The following is a 16,032-nucleotide window of genomic DNA, read 5'->3' as shown; positions in this document are numbered from 1 at the left end:
AAGCACTTGCATTTTCATCTGTGCTCCTGGGGATGGCCCAACTATCCCCAAGTCCCCAAGTGTCTTGAAGTCAGGAGGTGGTTTCTAGCTAGCTGTGTGTCAGTCACTTTCGCTGAGCTGAGAGGCCTTGCCTTGGAAAAGGAAGTGATTGGGTGCTGGTCCACAAACCCACTTCTACCCGTCCTTCCTTAACTGAGGTGATCAATGGCAGGGCCCTACTGCGGCCTTCAAGCTGGGATACTCCTGACCCATCCCCCACAGGGTAGGTTTCAGGCTATTGGCACATCCGGGGCTCCTCTAACCATAGGGCTGCAGAACAGTGTATGAACCGCCTGCCCAGAGCTTTCCATACAAGCCACACCCCACATGCTGAGCCCTACCTTGCTGTTCCAGTCTGGGAATGCCCTTCTGCACACACCTTTCCCAATACCATCAGCTGCCAGGAAGGCTGTCTGGACTTCTCAGCAGGCTCTGTCCACCCTCCTCCCTGAGTCCTTCACCCCCACACACTTCTCTCATAGTACTCAGATGCCTCAGACACACCTAGAGTTCACTGAGCCACCAAGGCCCGCAAAACTGGCCTTTCTTAAGCTTCTCTACCTACAGTGAGACGCGTCATAGCAAATGCACTTACTGCAGCCAATCTCTGCCTAAACATCAATGTGCAGTTTCTAGTTCCAAGTCTTAGGAATCCCTAAAGCTGTTAAGTTCTGTGAAATGTGGAGCCACTGATAACGATGGGGTCAGTTCTGCCTCCATGTTCCCAGGTAGACAGGATGGTGGTGGCTTACGTTCTTTTCCCGACACTTGTAAAGAAACCTTGGCTGAGCCAATGGCCGCTATTGTGCCCATGTCCTCATCTGATAGATGCAGGAGATCAGAGCTCTCAAGACCTTATTTTGAGAATGGCAAATCCCCCTTATTTTGGGGATGGAGTGGAAAGGTGTCTCAAGAGTTAAGGGCATTGGCTGCTCTTCCAAAGGAGGCATCTCCTAGCCCTGAAATGCCATTTCTTAACAAACAAAACAAAAAACTCAGCCCAGCAAAACCCTCTGCCTACCGGTGATACTTCCCCACTGGAACTTAGGTTTGAGACAGTCCAAACCTCCAAGGCTCCCATCTGTGTCTCCAGGCTCACGTTTCCCACCCCACAAATAGCCCTGGTTCTTACCCCGGTTCTTGAAGTAAACACAAACACACTGGATGTGTGTCCACTGATGCCCCCAGTACAAACCACACTTGAGAAGTCTGGGCCTCTCTAAGGTAGCCTGGGTTGCAAGCAACAGGCCCTCCCAGCCTTGCAGACAAGCACAGGGTCAGAACACACACTAAGAGGGTCTGCCCACCCAGGGTTCACTACCCAGAATTACCTCTCTCGGATTTTGCCCCTGCGGGGGGTAGTTTTCTCTGCACTTGCTTGGAAGCTTAAAAAGAAAAATCCACAGACAGCCTCATTATAATCAGGCTTACGGGTGTCTGTCTCTGTGAGTACTTCAGGTGGCAGCGTCTGGCTGGTCCACCTAGCATAAGAGACAGAAGCAGGAACAGGTGCAGGGGCCAGTGAGGAAGATGTAGCTGTCAACACGGAGCCACCTAAGGTCAGGCAAGACTGGAGGAGCAAGGCCAGCACTTGCTCCAAGCTATGGTGTGGATGGGGCCTGCACAGACACTATGTGCCAGACTCATCATGAAAGCTACTAGATCATCACTGCAAAAGAAACACACCAGACACACAGTCCAGCCCGGCAGGCAGGCAGCACCCACGAAGAAGCAAGGACACCAAGAGCCAGGCCAGACACGGAGACCCATAGGGAGCAAATGCAGGCCAGACAAGATCACATGACATCTAAGTTCCTTCTGGGAGCAGGTCCTCAGGGTTTCTGCTGCCAGTATCACTACTGGACATGAAACAGCCCGCTGTAGCCTGGACAGGTTCTCAATGCCAACTGGATTTTATTTACAGGAAGCCAGAGTAACGGCCACAGCATGCCGCTGCTCAGCTAAAACCCATGAGTTTTGTTAGAAGATTCCCAACGTTGCAGCTGCATGAGGTTGACTTGCTGGAGACCCTTCAAGCTACCACTCCTCCAAAGATGGGGACTGAAATCACCTCATGCTGGGGCTGCCTTCCCAGAGCCATGGATTAGGGCACTTTCCCTGCTACTCATGAGCCATGTGATTGCATTTTCTTCATGCGTTCAAAATGATCGAGATTTCTTCATTGATTAAAGGGCAAGGTTCATTATCTACCTCAGACAGTTGTGTAAGGACTAAAAAGAAGACAAACGCTTCAGTGCTCAGCAAACTGCAAGGTGTTAGTCCGTGCCAGGGGCTACTGTCAGTGGCCTCCGGAGGAAGGGGTCACACCTTATGGAAGCTTCTGGATTAAGGCTCCAGAGAGCTTTCTCACCTGAGCCGGGAGGGGTCTTTGGGCTGGGCGTGGTCTTGGCTGGGATCCTGGTGGCGTTGGATGTGCCTTTCTGGCCTGGAGAGGCTGCTCCCCGAGGTGTAGCGATCTTTGTTCCAGTTTTACCATCCGTCCCCTGTAAACCGAATCAGGGTAAAAGGTTTTCACTAGGAAAGGTGACTATCATCAAGGAAAGGTCAACCCCACCCTCCCACCTTGACTGGAAGAAGGTGAAGGTGGAGATGGATGCTAGCAGGGTCTTGTACCGTCTTGAGTGTCTGTGGGGCACACAGCTTACCCGCACAGCAGGTATCAGGTTCCTATTTCCTCTTAGGTGAATTGCACACTAGCCTGTGTTATAAAATGACAGAAGTGCTTGGGGCAAGATCAGGGTCAGAGTAGATCAATAGGCTGGCCCAGGAAGACCACGCCTTGGGGATACCCTTTCCAGACTCCACTATGGATGTAGCTGATGGGGGATGGATTCACCAGAGACCCCCGGAGACACTTGCACTTCAGCCTCCAGCAGAACCCCCAACAGCCAAGCCATATCTTCTCTCTCTCCATGATCCTGGGATCTCTGTGACTCTTTAGATGTGCTAAGAGCCCTTGGCCATGAACACTGGCTGAAAGCTGGGAGCCAGAAGTGGAGCAGACACAATCAGCCGACTGTGAGTGGCTACAGGTCTGGTGGTCAGTAATGACCGTTAGGCGTGGCATGAACTTCACAAAGAAACCACATTTGAACCAGACTGTGGAGGAAGGCAGGAGAGAAGGAGCTCCTGGGATGGGCGCAGCTGGAGGTGTGGCCAGTTACCATGGGGACTCTAGAGGGAGCTAAGGCTTTTTCTTTATCATTTATCTTTATTTGTAATTAATTAATTAATTAACTTTGTTTTTGTTTTTTTTTTTTGAGACAGTTTTACTATGCAATTGCCCTGGCTGTCCTGGAACTTGCTCTGTGGACCAGGCTAGCCTCGGACTCAGAGAATAACCTGCCTCTGCCTCCCAGGAGCTGGAATTAATTAAAGGTGTGTGCCCCACCTGGCTATTTTTATTTATTTTTGAAGAGTTATTTCATGTGTTATTGCATTGATCTGCCTCTTACTGCTGGGTGATGAAATTATAAGCATCACCACACCTGGCTTCTTTATTGTTTTTGTTTTTAAATGGAGACCCACTCTGTAGCCCAGGCTAGCCTGAAGCTCACTCTATAGCTCAAGCTAGCCTCAGATTTACAGGAATCTTCCTCAGGATTAAGGATGGTTACAGGCATCAGGTACCATGCTGAGCTTAGATCCCTGGTTTTCAAACTAGGGTCCCCTGGTTATGTTGGGGACTACTGTGTCAAGGGGAGGAGGAAGAAGCACAGGTCCTAGTCCCCAGTCCCCTCCCTGTCCCTTCTTCAACCATCCAGTGCTGCCTGTGAGAAAGAAAGCATTTGAACACTGCGGTACCACAGCCTGCGCCTCACCGGAGGTTATTTCCTTACCTTGAGTTTCATCTGCTTTGTTCCAAGACTGCCATTTCGGGGTGTGACAGAAGAGACGTGTTTAGGAGAGGTGGCTTGCTCAGGGCACTCGGCAGGGCTGGAGGGTTTGATCAAAGGGTCTGAGCTACCAGGACTGGGGTGTGTGGGGCTTAGGCAGGGCCTATTGCTCAGGGTTTTAGCACAGGAAGGTGTGGATGTCTTAAACATAAACATAAATAAAATCAAAATAAAAGTCAGCAATGGGGGAGGGAAGCAAACTGAAAAAAGGACAAAAAAACTAAACATAAAGAAGGCAGGTCACAGCTCAAAGCAGTCTCTCTACCGCCCTTCCAGTAAGAAAGGACAGCGCTGTGTCACCTCTCAGCTACACACATGCTACACAGCTGACACGCAACGGACATAGTCAAAGTAGTACAGCACAGGACTCCTTTTTTGTCTGTTTGTTTTCAAGACAGGGTTACTCTGTAGCCATGGCTGTCCTGGAACTTGCTTTGTAGACCAGGCTGGCCTCGGATTTACAGAGATCCGCCTGCCTCTGCCTCTGAGTGCTGGGAATAAAGGTGTGCGCCACCACTGCCTGGCATATAGCATTGAACTTCTAAAAGAGATGCTGAACATAAATAAATGTTCTGGTACATCCTTTCTCTAGAACCTGGATCTTGTGCCTCCTACTTGGAGAACACTGGCTTAAAGGGGCTTCCCTTTTGGTAAGTGCATGGAGACCATCAGAGAAAAGACAGCAAGCTTTTCCCAAGAAAGAATGCCAATGTGTCATGGGTCAGTGGCATTCTGTTTTTGGTTCAGCCTCAGGGGGGAAGCACTCATTGGGGCTCACTGACACCCACCGTCTCTTTCCACCATGCCAACAGAATCCCAATCCTTCAAGGAGGATTGTGCCAGAGTCAACAAAAAGCTTCTGTCAGATGTCACTGAGGACACACACCACAGGCACATACACATACATGCATGCACATATGTGCATGTACACACGAAAGAATGCACACATACACAGACATATGTACACACACATTTACTTTCTGATTAAACAAAGACTTGAATAAAACTAATCTTAATGTTATCTAGAGAGTCTCAATCTGGCCAAAGTTAACACCAGAACATACTCCACCTCAGGAAATAAGTGTCTGTGTGGATGGATGTTCTCTAAGAAGGACTGGCTCCCTGAACCAGGGTACCTTAGGGCTGACGGCCGACATTCACGGTTTCCTCTGGGGATTCTGGCTGGGAAGAGCAGCACTGGTATGGATGCAGGGTGTGAGGCCAGACCCTTGGGAATAAAGAACTGAAAGGCCCAGTGTGGGGTGCTCTGGAGTCCTGAGGCTCTGCTGTGCTGTTCCTGTGTGTGACCTAGTCCCCTCACTGAAGGGGCTGGGGACCATTGTCAGGAGGAGAGTTCAAGGGACAGCTGCTCTGGGGTTGCTTTCACAGGGAAAAGGTAGAGTGAGCACTGGGGCCCCTGGTTCTGGAGCTGGACAACACCCTCTCCATAGCGAGCATTCTCTACCCAGTCTAGGTCTGTAGTAGGTTTGGCCCCATGCTACGGTGTGAGCCAAGCAAGAGCAGGGACGGTGGACTGAAGGAACACACGCATGCTGAGTACGTGCACACTTGTGCAAGCACAAGGCCAGAACTCCCTGGCTCTTGCCCTGGAGCGAATGAGCATCTTGACTGACAAGCAGCTGTTGCTCCTGCTTCAAGAAGTGGGGCAGGGGCTTCTGTGCGAGGCTGGGCTGCCTCTCCCTCTGAGCACCCATGACAGAAAGTCCTAACGAGTGCAGAGCAGGGCCTTCTGGGAATGGTCCTCAAGCCCTGCCAGCAGATTCTAACACCATTATCCACATTTGGAGACTCCCCGGGGCTCTGGCAACGATTACAGGCTAGATGTTCCTGGCAGCATTCATACTAGTTGCCCGGTTGGTCCAATCTGGGATGAGCGGGGATGGGGATGGGTGTTTCCAGGAGGTGCCACTGCACAGCCATAGGGGCTTCTACGATAAAAATCCATGGAGGGAGGGGACTACAGATAAAAAGGGGAGGATAAGGTGGAGCTCGGGATGCCGACCTGGGGCAAGCAGGCTGCTTTATCTACTGGGCTTGGTTGCAGAAGACTGACAAGGGCTTTCCTTAAACCGCACCTTCCAACCCACACTTTTCCACACTTGACTTCAAGGGGTTCACTGATTCAGAACCCACGGCAGCCCCATATACAACTCAGCAACCAAGGCCAACAACTCCCAAAGGCCCGTTCCTCCTCCCATGGTTTGCTGTTCCCCGCTGGCTGCCAGCCAGCGCGGCTCCTCCATGCCCCTCCCAGCTCTTCTCTTTGAGGGCTCCCCCAGAATCCTCCCTGCCTTTGTCTGGAGATCACTCTTGGCCTTGCTCACAGTTCTCTGACCCCCAGTGTACTCTGCGATTATGAAAACTTCTATGTTTACTGAGCCTAGATCTCTGGCCATAAGGACAAGACGCACTAATACCTTTACTTAAACTGTGAGGGAATGCCAAGAGGAGGGCATGGCGGTGAGCACCCCTCCACTGCCTTCGGAGAAAGCAACGGCTTTAAATAACAGCTTCACCCGAGGGACGAGATGAGTGCAAACACAGGCCTGAAGCACAGCCGCTTGGCGAATGAAACTGGCTGGTCAGTAGCTTACCTTGGCTTTCTTCTCATCGTTTCCAGTCCTGTCTTTGCTTACACCGGCCACTCGGGCTGATAAAATACAAAACAAGAGTGCACGTGACCCCCGTGCTTAAGGTTGATAGACACACCAGAGTTCAGGGTTGCTGGTGTGAACTCCCTTTGGATGCAACACAGCTGATTTTCTTAGTCCTTAAATCTACCAGGGTCTCACAGGGTTAGTATCACACCCAGCACACAGGGCCATCCCTCAGAGTAACCCGGCAAGAGAGGGCAGCAGGCTGGCTGAGGGTGGGGGCATGCAGAGGGAAGGCTGCAGGTGCTGTTAGAGGTGCATTTTGGACACATGGCTGTGGCCAGTTCACTCCCTTCATTTGCCAACCACACCGAATACAGGGCCATTTAAATGCCCTAAGGCCATGAACGGCAGAGCCCAATTTGGGTCCAGGCTACAGCACGATCCTTGGATCAGGATGAGGGGTCTCTCTCTCTCTGTGGCCAGACGTGGTCTTTCTTTCCTGTGAGATGCCCGGTTACCCTCTAGGGCTTCAAGGCCCAAGTGAAGCCACCTCTGTTTCCTTACCCTATTCTAGAAGAGTTCTCAGCCTCCCCTTCTTGGACATTTTATGCTGACCGTTCCAAACCCCAGTCCTACCAGAACAGATGAGTCCCTTTGTTACGGGGTGCAATCGGCAACCCACAACCCAGAGCAACTCACTAACAGGGACCTTCCACATCAGCCCCAGCTGCTTTCAAGGAGTCCTTCCTACTCTGACACAGCCCTGAGGGCTCTTTGCCACTCCCAAGGGCCCTTCAAATATGCCACATGCTGCTCAAAGAACCCCAGTGTCACTATTAACCTGCAGGTGAATAAAGACTGGGCTTGCAGAGCCACCAGCTCAGCTGGCTCTCCAGCCCAGGGGTGTCCCCATTCTACTGTGGAGGAATCACCTGGGGAGGTGGCATACAGACTCCTGCCTGCACTGAGGCTGGGTGTACAACCAACAGGTACCCAGGAATCTGCATTGCAGTAGGAGTTCACTGGATCTTAGACGTTCCTTTCCCTGTCAACCATGTGATCTGTTTAGGACAAATGGCTGTGCCAATCCAGACTGTTACAAACCACCAGAGCTCCAGCTGAGGTTGTTCCTGGGCTCAGTGTCATCGGAACACCACCTGACTAATTCCCAACTCTACCTGTGAAAGCTGTTCCTTAGGATGCTTCTGTGCAGGCAGTTTCTGCCCTTTGTGTCTGCACTACAGCATGGCTGACACACTCTTGTGTTGGCGAATTCTTTAACTGGAGTAACCTGCTTATCACCTCCATTACCGCAAATCAGCCTGCTAGACCAGCACTTCCAGAGCCCACATGAGACTCAACAAGCTCTGTTCTGGAAGATGTTAGCAGGTGGAGATGATATTAGCAGGTGGAGATGTTAGCAAGTGGAGATGTTAGCAGGTGGAGATGTTAGTTGGTGCAGATATTAGCAGGTGGAGATGTTGCAGGTGGAGATGTTAGGTGGAGATGTTAGTTGGAGATATTAGCAGGTGGAGATGTTAGCAGGTGGAGATGTTAGGTGGAGATGATGTTAGCAGGTGGAGATGTTAGTTGGTGGAGATGTTAGCAGGTGGAGATGTTAGCAGGTGGAGATGTTAGTTGGTGGAGATGTTAGCAGGTGGAGATGTTAGTTGGTGGAGATGTTAGCAGGTGGAGATGTTAGTTGGTGGAGATATTAGCAGGTGGCATCACATACATTTGGGAAATTCAAGGACCCATCCGCCTTAGAGGGTCACAGTGCACACAAGGGCTCTATGAGTCCCAGACAGTGGAAGTTCTTGGGCTTTGTTTAGCCTTCCCCCACTTCTAAATTCTCTGTGCTGTGAAACTATACCCTCCCTACCCCTACTCCACACCCACAAACCTATTGACACCTGGAGGACCAGAATTTGATAGAACAATGCTTACGAAAACATTTGATGCAGTCATCTGTCCTCCTTTGTCTTGGACTTTGAAACAGGACACAGGCTTCCCCTATTCTGCCTTAACTTTTGTCTTAAGACAGGGTGTTATGTAGGGGAGTCTGGTCTTGAACTGCTGACCCCTCTTTTTCTCCATCATTTTAGGCATGTGTCATCATGCCCAGGTTTTGTTTTTGTTTTTTTTTTTTTAACAGTCTTGTTATGTAGCCCAGGCCAGCCTTGAACTCACTATGTAGTCCAGGTTGGCCTCAAACTTGCAGCGATCCTTCTGTCTTAGCTGGAATATGCTGAAATGGCAGACTTGTGCTACCATCCTGTCAGACTGTTCTATTTATGATATTGGAGTGTTTTCTATAAGTAGAATTTAATCGACAGTTAATAGATGCTTTTGACTCTGTGCTTAGGAGGCATCAGGTTCTAGGCTCTACAAATAATTCTAAAATGCCAAGTAATCTATCCTGACATTTATTTATTTATTGTACAAGAGCATGTGTGTGTGTGTGTGTGTGTGTGTGTGTGTGTGTGTACCACATACATACCACCCTATGCGTATGGAGGTCAAAGAACAGCCAGAGAATTGACTCCCACAGTTGTCCCCTGATCTCTATGCCCATGTGGCAGCATGTTCTTGCACCACGTGGGTCTTAGGGATGAAACTTGCATCATTTGGTTTGGTGGCAAGTAGCTTTACCCATTCAGCCACTTGGAAGGCCCAAATGCCACACACGAATGTTGCTGCCTAGAGGCTGTCCCCACCCTGCAGACTTCAAAGGGTTCCAGATGGGGTTGCACACGGACTGACAGGGTTGTTTCTGACTGACAGGAGTGTCGTTTTGGACGGGAAAGATATGCTTTATTCATCATTCCTGCTGCAAGCAGCAAGGGGGGAGAGGTTTGGGGACTCTTAGCCACCTCCACAGGGGTGGCTGTCACCTGTCAAACGTGACATGCTGTCTGTAGATGAGAGCATCAGGGGACAGGCAGGTGGACTCCATGGTTCTGCACCAGGAGGACACATTCCAGCATCTTCTAGGGGGCAATGTGGTGGACCATGGCAAGAGGATTCGACCTAATTGAATTCTGAACTTGACTTCAACCATTACTAACCTGGGTGTTTATCTCAAGCTCAATTCCCTGCTCTTAGGCTTAGTTTCCTCATCTGAAAAGTGGGGCTAATTATGCCTCCTCAGAGTGCTGGGAAGGTTCTAGATTGTGAATGTAAAAACACATCATAAGCCCTCAGAAATGAGGGACACTGTTGTCCACTCTATGTAGTGAGCCTAGCAACCTCCAGTGGGCTGGTGGGCCATGGTGGGTGTGTCAAGTGGATAGGGAACAAAACAGGGCAGAAAGCACAGGGCCAGGTGCTGGTGACATGCAGAATGAGGGCAAGCGTGAAAGGAATGCGTGCTTCCAGAGGCTACAGGGCAGGGGCTGGGAGGCAGCGGCGGCCCAGGCGGTGGGTTTAGTGGCTATCCTGGAATCTTAGGGTGCGGGAGTCAAGGAAGGCCAGAAGCTCAGTGACAATGTCCACAGCCTGGAGGGCACCAGGGGAGGAGTAGGGGACTTAAACCACAGACCTTTAAGTTGAGGGACCCGACTGACTGGCCTTCCTGGCAGGCCAGCTGTGGGTTGCTTCTCAGATGGTTCCAGAAGGCTAGCCTCTTTGGCGCCCTTTCCCACAGAGGGGCCCTGGGCCTGTTGCTCCTCTCCAGGGGCCCCCACCAATGTAGCCCCTTCCAAATCCCGCTCCTTCGGCATACTGGCTTTGATTTCCACGTGGAATGTGAACTCGGGGGCAGCCTCATGCCCTTCCTCCAGGTGCCCTGTGCCAGGCCCTTCGGGCTGCAAGGCCTGGGTCTCTGTGGAGACTTTGGAGAAGTCAACAGGAAGTGGGGTGGCACCCTCACCTGGGAACCCAGGCATGCCAATGGTTTCCCTGGAGACAGCCTGAGGGGCAGCGCTACCAGGGGCCAGGGGTGCCTGGGAAGGAGGGGAGTCCTGGGATGACTCATCCATGTCAAGGCCTTCTTCCTCTTCCTCCTCACTCCCCAGCCTGCCTTTGCCCCATCCCTCCTTCTGAGGTGACTCTTGCTGCAGCAGCCCAGAGGCTGGGTGGCTTCTCTCCACATCCTCAGGTCTTGTCCCTGAAGGTTGGCACGTAGCCTCTCTGAGGCCTTGTGGCAGGAGGAAGGGAGCCCCAGACACGTCAGGCACCGGCTGGCAGATCCAATCTGAGATCCCTGAGTCTGGAGCCTGGCTTTCATGGCGCCCTGGCTCTCCAAGCAAACTTTCTGGGAAAATTTCGACCTTCTGTGGCTCTGTGTGGAGATACCCAGCAGAGGAGGGCTTCAGAATGGGCAGGCCCACCTTGACAGGCTCTGGTCTCCACTCCTGGATGGACTTCTGAGGTCTAGTTGGTGGAGAAAGGACTGGGCAGGCGGGGTGCTTCTGGGGACAGTGAGTGACTGACAAGCCCGGACTACCTGACTGTTTTTCGCCTAGACGGGACAGTGAGAGCCCAGAAACGTCTGCTCTGTGGATTTGAACACTAAGCTTCTGGCTCAGGGGCCTCTCAGGCACCTCTCTCTACTGCCTGGGAACCTTCACCTCCTCAGGGCTTGAAGAGGCGGGCGAGGCGGGCAGTGGTGGCAAACTGCTAACAAGGGTACACACACTGTTTAAAGGGGAACATGGCACTTGCCATAAGAAAAGAGCCCTCAAAGGTGCCAGCACTCTTCCAGCAGAGACCGGAGCCCATCTCAGGCCCAGCTCACTGCTTGGAATAAACGTTCTCTTGGTCTATCTGCCACTAGCTTGCTGTGTGACCCTCTCTGGGCATCTGTGTTCTTGTCCTTGGTAACCTGAGTCCCCTCTGGTATTCGGTTGGGCCATTGCCTGCTGGCATCTCTGTGGCTGCCCAGCATGGGATTATGGGAAGATCCTGGACTCCAGGTGGCCTTGGCAGGTTTATGGCAGTGGTCTCTCTCTCTCCTCCCCTTCAGGCAGGTGAAAGGAGTGGGCATCATAAGTTACATGGCCTCTAGTATTCTGATCTGGAAAATTCTCTAGCTCTGCTCTGGTTTCGAAAATTCACAAGACGTGACTGTCAGCACCAGCACGAAGCTTTGCTAACGGACCGGTCGTACGTGTACGTATTCCTCTACATAGCCCTGCAGCACAATGGCAGCTCTGTGGTCACTCTCCCTTTCTCCCTTTCGTCTCAGGCGAGGCAGAAGCGTGGGGACCCTTGCTCTAACTGCTCACCCAGCACACTGCCCACCAGCTCAGCTGGTAAGCACATTGTTTTTGTTTTTTTCCTGGGTCAATCACGTGATATTCACACAAAACCCTCTTCAGAGTATCTGGCTGTGCATTAGGGATGGGGGGGGTGTCCCCTCGAGTCTTACCAAGGTCCTCAATAAACACCCTCTGGCTCTGTTTGATGCTTGTTTGGGACAGGGTCTCCTGTACCTGAGGCTGGTACCCAACTATGAGGACAAGGATGACCCTGAACCCCTGATTCTCCTATCTCTACTTCCAAGTGTTCAGATTACAGGCATGCGCCACCACACTTATGTAACGCTGAACTTGTTTTGAACATCCTACTGGTCCCAACAAAATAGCCCCAATTCTCTAACAAAATCTATAATCTCAAAGGCTTTGGGGACACAGAAGAAAAATCTGGATAGTGGGAGGGAAGGAGAGGGGAGAACACGTGTATCCACACACATGTGTAACTCTGGACACACATAAGTAATATGTATGTTAAACCTTGTCTCTAACCCAGCGGGACTCCATGTGGCTGGCTCACTATCAAGGGACCCAACTCCAGCCTGGCCTCTCCTTCCTTATGCCAGACTGAGCTCACAGCTACCTTCATTTATGGTGCCCGTGTCAAGGCTGTCACATGACAACTGATGAATAAATGCATTCTATATAAAATAGCTGCCGTCTGCCTGGAAAAAGCACCAATTTCTGCTCCTTATCAGGCTCTTGGTCTGTCTCAAGCAGGGACAGATCTCAACAAAGACAGATATGGGAAACCAGCAGGGTCTGGCTACCCAGAAGCAGCCGGCTCACTGACTAGAGGCCAAGACAGCTACCAACCATGATACCACCCAACAGACTTGGGCCTCTATTACCTTCAAGGAAATGCTCCCTAGAAATTATTTTTGACTGGGATATCCTGGAGTCTGATATCCTGCAAGGCTTTCAAAGACTCCAAGTTGAGGCGAGCGCCCAAACATGCACAGTAAACACACACGCGTGAACTGATGAGGAACCTAGGCATAATTAAAACTCCTAGGGAGGATCTGGGCTGGAGAATCCTCTTTTCAGTTTCCAGGGTACTGTAACCTACTATGAAAGCAGGCAGCTCAGTTATCAGAGTGCTTGCCTGGCACACAGCGAGCCCTGAGTTCGATCTCCAGCACTGCATAAACTAGCTGGGTGGCACAAGCCTACAACTTCAGCACCAGAAGGTAGACACAGGCAGATCAAAGTTCAAGGTCATCCTTGGATACAAATGGAGGCCAGCCTGGGCTACATGGGACCTTATCTCAAACAAACAAACAAACAAACAAACAAACACTCATTGGGTGTGGTGGAAGGGCTCAGGGTAAACAAGACCATGGAAAAATGTCTCCCCCAGCTCCACCTCAGGAGCCTAGTGTCCAAGTCACCTAAAGGGGGACGAACTAAGCTAGGTGAGTGAGGCAGAGTCCTTCACAGGCAGCCAGTACCTCTAACAAATTCTCCATCACTTATTAAGGACACCATCCCCTAGCTCCTCCGTCATCTATAAGCCTCCCTGTTATACCGTATACTCTCAAATTCATTTACCCAGAAAACTAGAAAACAAAACCAGCTCATGCTTTATCTACCCTGGAGGCCCCATTTCCTAAAATCAAGGCTCTCTAAGGCTTTTTTTTTTTTTTTTTTTTTTTGAGTCAGGGTTTCTCTGTGTAGTATCTTTGGAGCCTGTCCTGGAACTTCTGTAGACCAGGCTGGCCTTGAACTCACAGAGATGCGCCTGCTTCTGCCTCCCAAGTGCTGGGATTGAAGGCATGTGCCACCACTGCCCAGCGACTCTCTAAGGTTTTAGAAATTCCTTTAAGAGTGTATTTTTGCTAAACAGCTACAGAAAGCAACTTGTCTTGAGCACAGCCATTTGGTTCCTGAGAAGAAAATTATAATAAGGTGTGAAGAGCACAGAGAAGGAGGCTCAAATGGACGAGTTTTGTGGGGATGTGATTGACAGGTCAGAGAGCACTGTGGGAGCATCACCCACAATACTCATCCCCAGGCTAGGCAAGGCCTGTTTCATTCAGAACCCCCCCACACCCCGCCACACAGGCCCTGGGAATGAAATCAGAATGGTATTAGAGTAAATCTTGTCTGTGTCCACAGAGCCCATGTTTGATAAAGACAACTCCCTTGGGGTGGTCTCCTGGACGTGTAAATAACACACAGGGCTAAGATGTCTTTTCAAGGTAGAGCCTGCCAAGTGCTCCCATCTCCCTCCTCCCCATCTCTGAGTCCTAGAGATGATTTGGGCACTGACCTTGAGTCACGTGCCCAGCAGCTTGGTCCTCCAGGTTGGGGGTATCTCCAATGCCTGCTTCTTCAGCTGGTCCAAGGCAGCAGAGAGAGAGGATAGAAGCACACAGTTACTTCTTGCTGCAATCCATGCTCTCTGTACCTCGTGTTTCTCCCATGCAGAAGGGGTGTGCCCTGCAGGGTCAGCTGTCGTGCTCCACTCCTCAGAGAAGGCCACCGCTAGGGACAGGGGTGACAGCACCCACGCACCATCCACTTCCAGGTGACTGCGACCTAAGAGGAAAGAGCTTCTCCATAGGCGTCCGAGGTCCTGCTGTCTCGCCTGGCCCAACAAAGATGCTGGGACCCGGGAGACCAGAGACAGTCCCAGCGGCGGCATTGCCTGCCCTGGGCAACACTTTGAGAGGACAGGGGCTCAGGAAGAGATGGTGTTCTCTGGGGTGTGGACCCAGGAGCCACCACTTGCCTGGCATCTCTGAGCCTGTTTCCTCATTGGGAACCTCAGGGAGATGATTGGGGTTTGTCTTGTAGGAGGAGAGTGACAGAGGACAGAGCCTGACACGCAGGAGGAGCTGCTAACATTCTTCCCTCTAAACCCACGCCGGTCACACCTGAAACCAGCATTACTGGAGCAAGGCCAGCAGGGCCAAAGGGCAGCTCTTTTGGGTCTCTGTGTTTTATTTAAGGAGCTGACAGTCAACCCAAATAAAGGAAGTTGAGAAAGTTCCAGACCACATGAGCAGGATTCCAGTCAGTAAGCGCTTATCCCAAGAACACGGGAGAAGAAATGTTCACACAGTGCCAGCTGGGCTGTCAGCCTTGTCTCTGGACAGAGGTGCTCAGCCGCTGCACCTAAACCTCAAGCCAGTTTTCACTTGACTTGCCACACAAGGACAGCACGACAAGCAAAGAGCCTGAGTCACTGCATAGTCACATGGTGTCCGGTAAGCACCTAGCCAGATGGCTAAGTGCGGGTGGGGCCCCCGGGTGGTGGCAGTGAACTTGGAAGCTCTCCAGCCACCACTTATCAGCTCAGACACGTCTAGGTTCTCTGTGCTGCCCAGGAGGTCTTTGGCTGACAGTTCCTTGTCAGATAACACAACAATGGTCACTTATTTCGTCAAATGTCTGGGAAGGCAAAGTCCAAGTGTGGATTTGGTCCGAGCAAAATTATGGAAGTAAGTGGAGGACAGGCTCAGAGTGACAGCAAATCCAGCTAAACAGTCATGGAGTCCTTAGGAGGCGTAAGGGGTCTTTCTGGAACGGTCACTGTTCCAGCACTAGGAGAGTCCATTCATCTTCCCAATGCCAGTGCAGGCATTGTTGGGCAGCTTTACTGAGCACTGAGAAGCAGCAAGCATGTGCTCATGTGAGTACAAGGTGAGGTACCAGCTCCACCAACAGCTGGAAACCTGCCTAACTCTAAACCCACCGAGAGGTGATTGGCCTGGGCCTGGAGTGGCTCCACAGGATCTTGCCATGTAATCCGTACTTGCCTTGCACTCACTATGTCCCCCAGGCAGGCCTTGAACTCTCGATCTTCCCACCTTAGCCTCTCAAGCGCTAGGACAGCCATGTGCTGCCATGCCTAGCTTGTCTCCATGGTCTTCAAGGCACCACCTAGAGACGGACACTTGGCTTCGGTTCCCTCTGGCTTGAGGTCTGGTGGACTGCAGTCAGAGCCCTGCCCAGGAACACAACAGGACAGGGGAGGGCTGGCCGAGCAAAGAAAGGAGAATTGTCACAGGGAGTTGCAGCCAAGATGGGCATGGATCAGAGGTGGCACTGGGGCTTCTTAGATCAAGTCTAACAGGTCACTAGTGGGAATGAGTCACCCTCCACAGAGAAGGGATGACAGCCTCCAGAATCTGCGGCAGAGGCATGGATCTTTATGGAAGCTGGACACAGGAATTGAGAGGGAAGAACCTAGATGGA

At 51.4% G+C, this 16,032-nt stretch overlaps 1 protein-coding gene across 4 annotated transcripts in view; it reads right to left on the bottom strand.

The window, feature by feature from the left end:
- Mapt (microtubule associated protein tau) overlaps positions 1–16,032 on the bottom strand; it is an 89,672-nt gene that overhangs the window by 16,470 nt on the left and 57,170 nt on the right. For 2 of the 4 annotated variants that reach the window (XM_051178670.1, XM_051178680.1), the window contains 5 exons: positions 14,102–14,167; positions 10,116–10,856; positions 6,572–6,627; positions 3,900–4,097; positions 2,411–2,543 (listed from right to left, as the gene is read on the bottom strand). In XM_051178670.1, the coding sequence (XP_051034627.1) occupies positions 2,411–2,543; positions 3,900–4,097; positions 6,572–6,627; positions 10,116–10,856; positions 14,102–14,167 (1,194 nt within the window). Of the gene's footprint in view, positions 1–1,370; positions 1,425–2,410; positions 2,544–3,899; positions 4,098–6,571; positions 6,628–10,115; positions 10,857–14,101; positions 14,168–16,032 lie in introns of all 4 variants that reach the window. The other 2 variants (XM_051178666.1, XM_051178690.1) reach the window with 2 other exon arrangements.

This window comes from Phodopus roborovskii, unplaced genomic scaffold (assembly GCF_943737965.1).
Source record: "Phodopus roborovskii unplaced genomic scaffold, PHOROB, whole genome shotgun sequence".
NCBI classification, from domain to species: Eukaryota; Metazoa; Chordata; class Mammalia; order Rodentia; family Cricetidae; genus Phodopus; species Phodopus roborovskii.
Note: the sequence above shows the minus strand (reverse complement) of the source record. Positions and strands in the feature narration are given on the sequence as shown.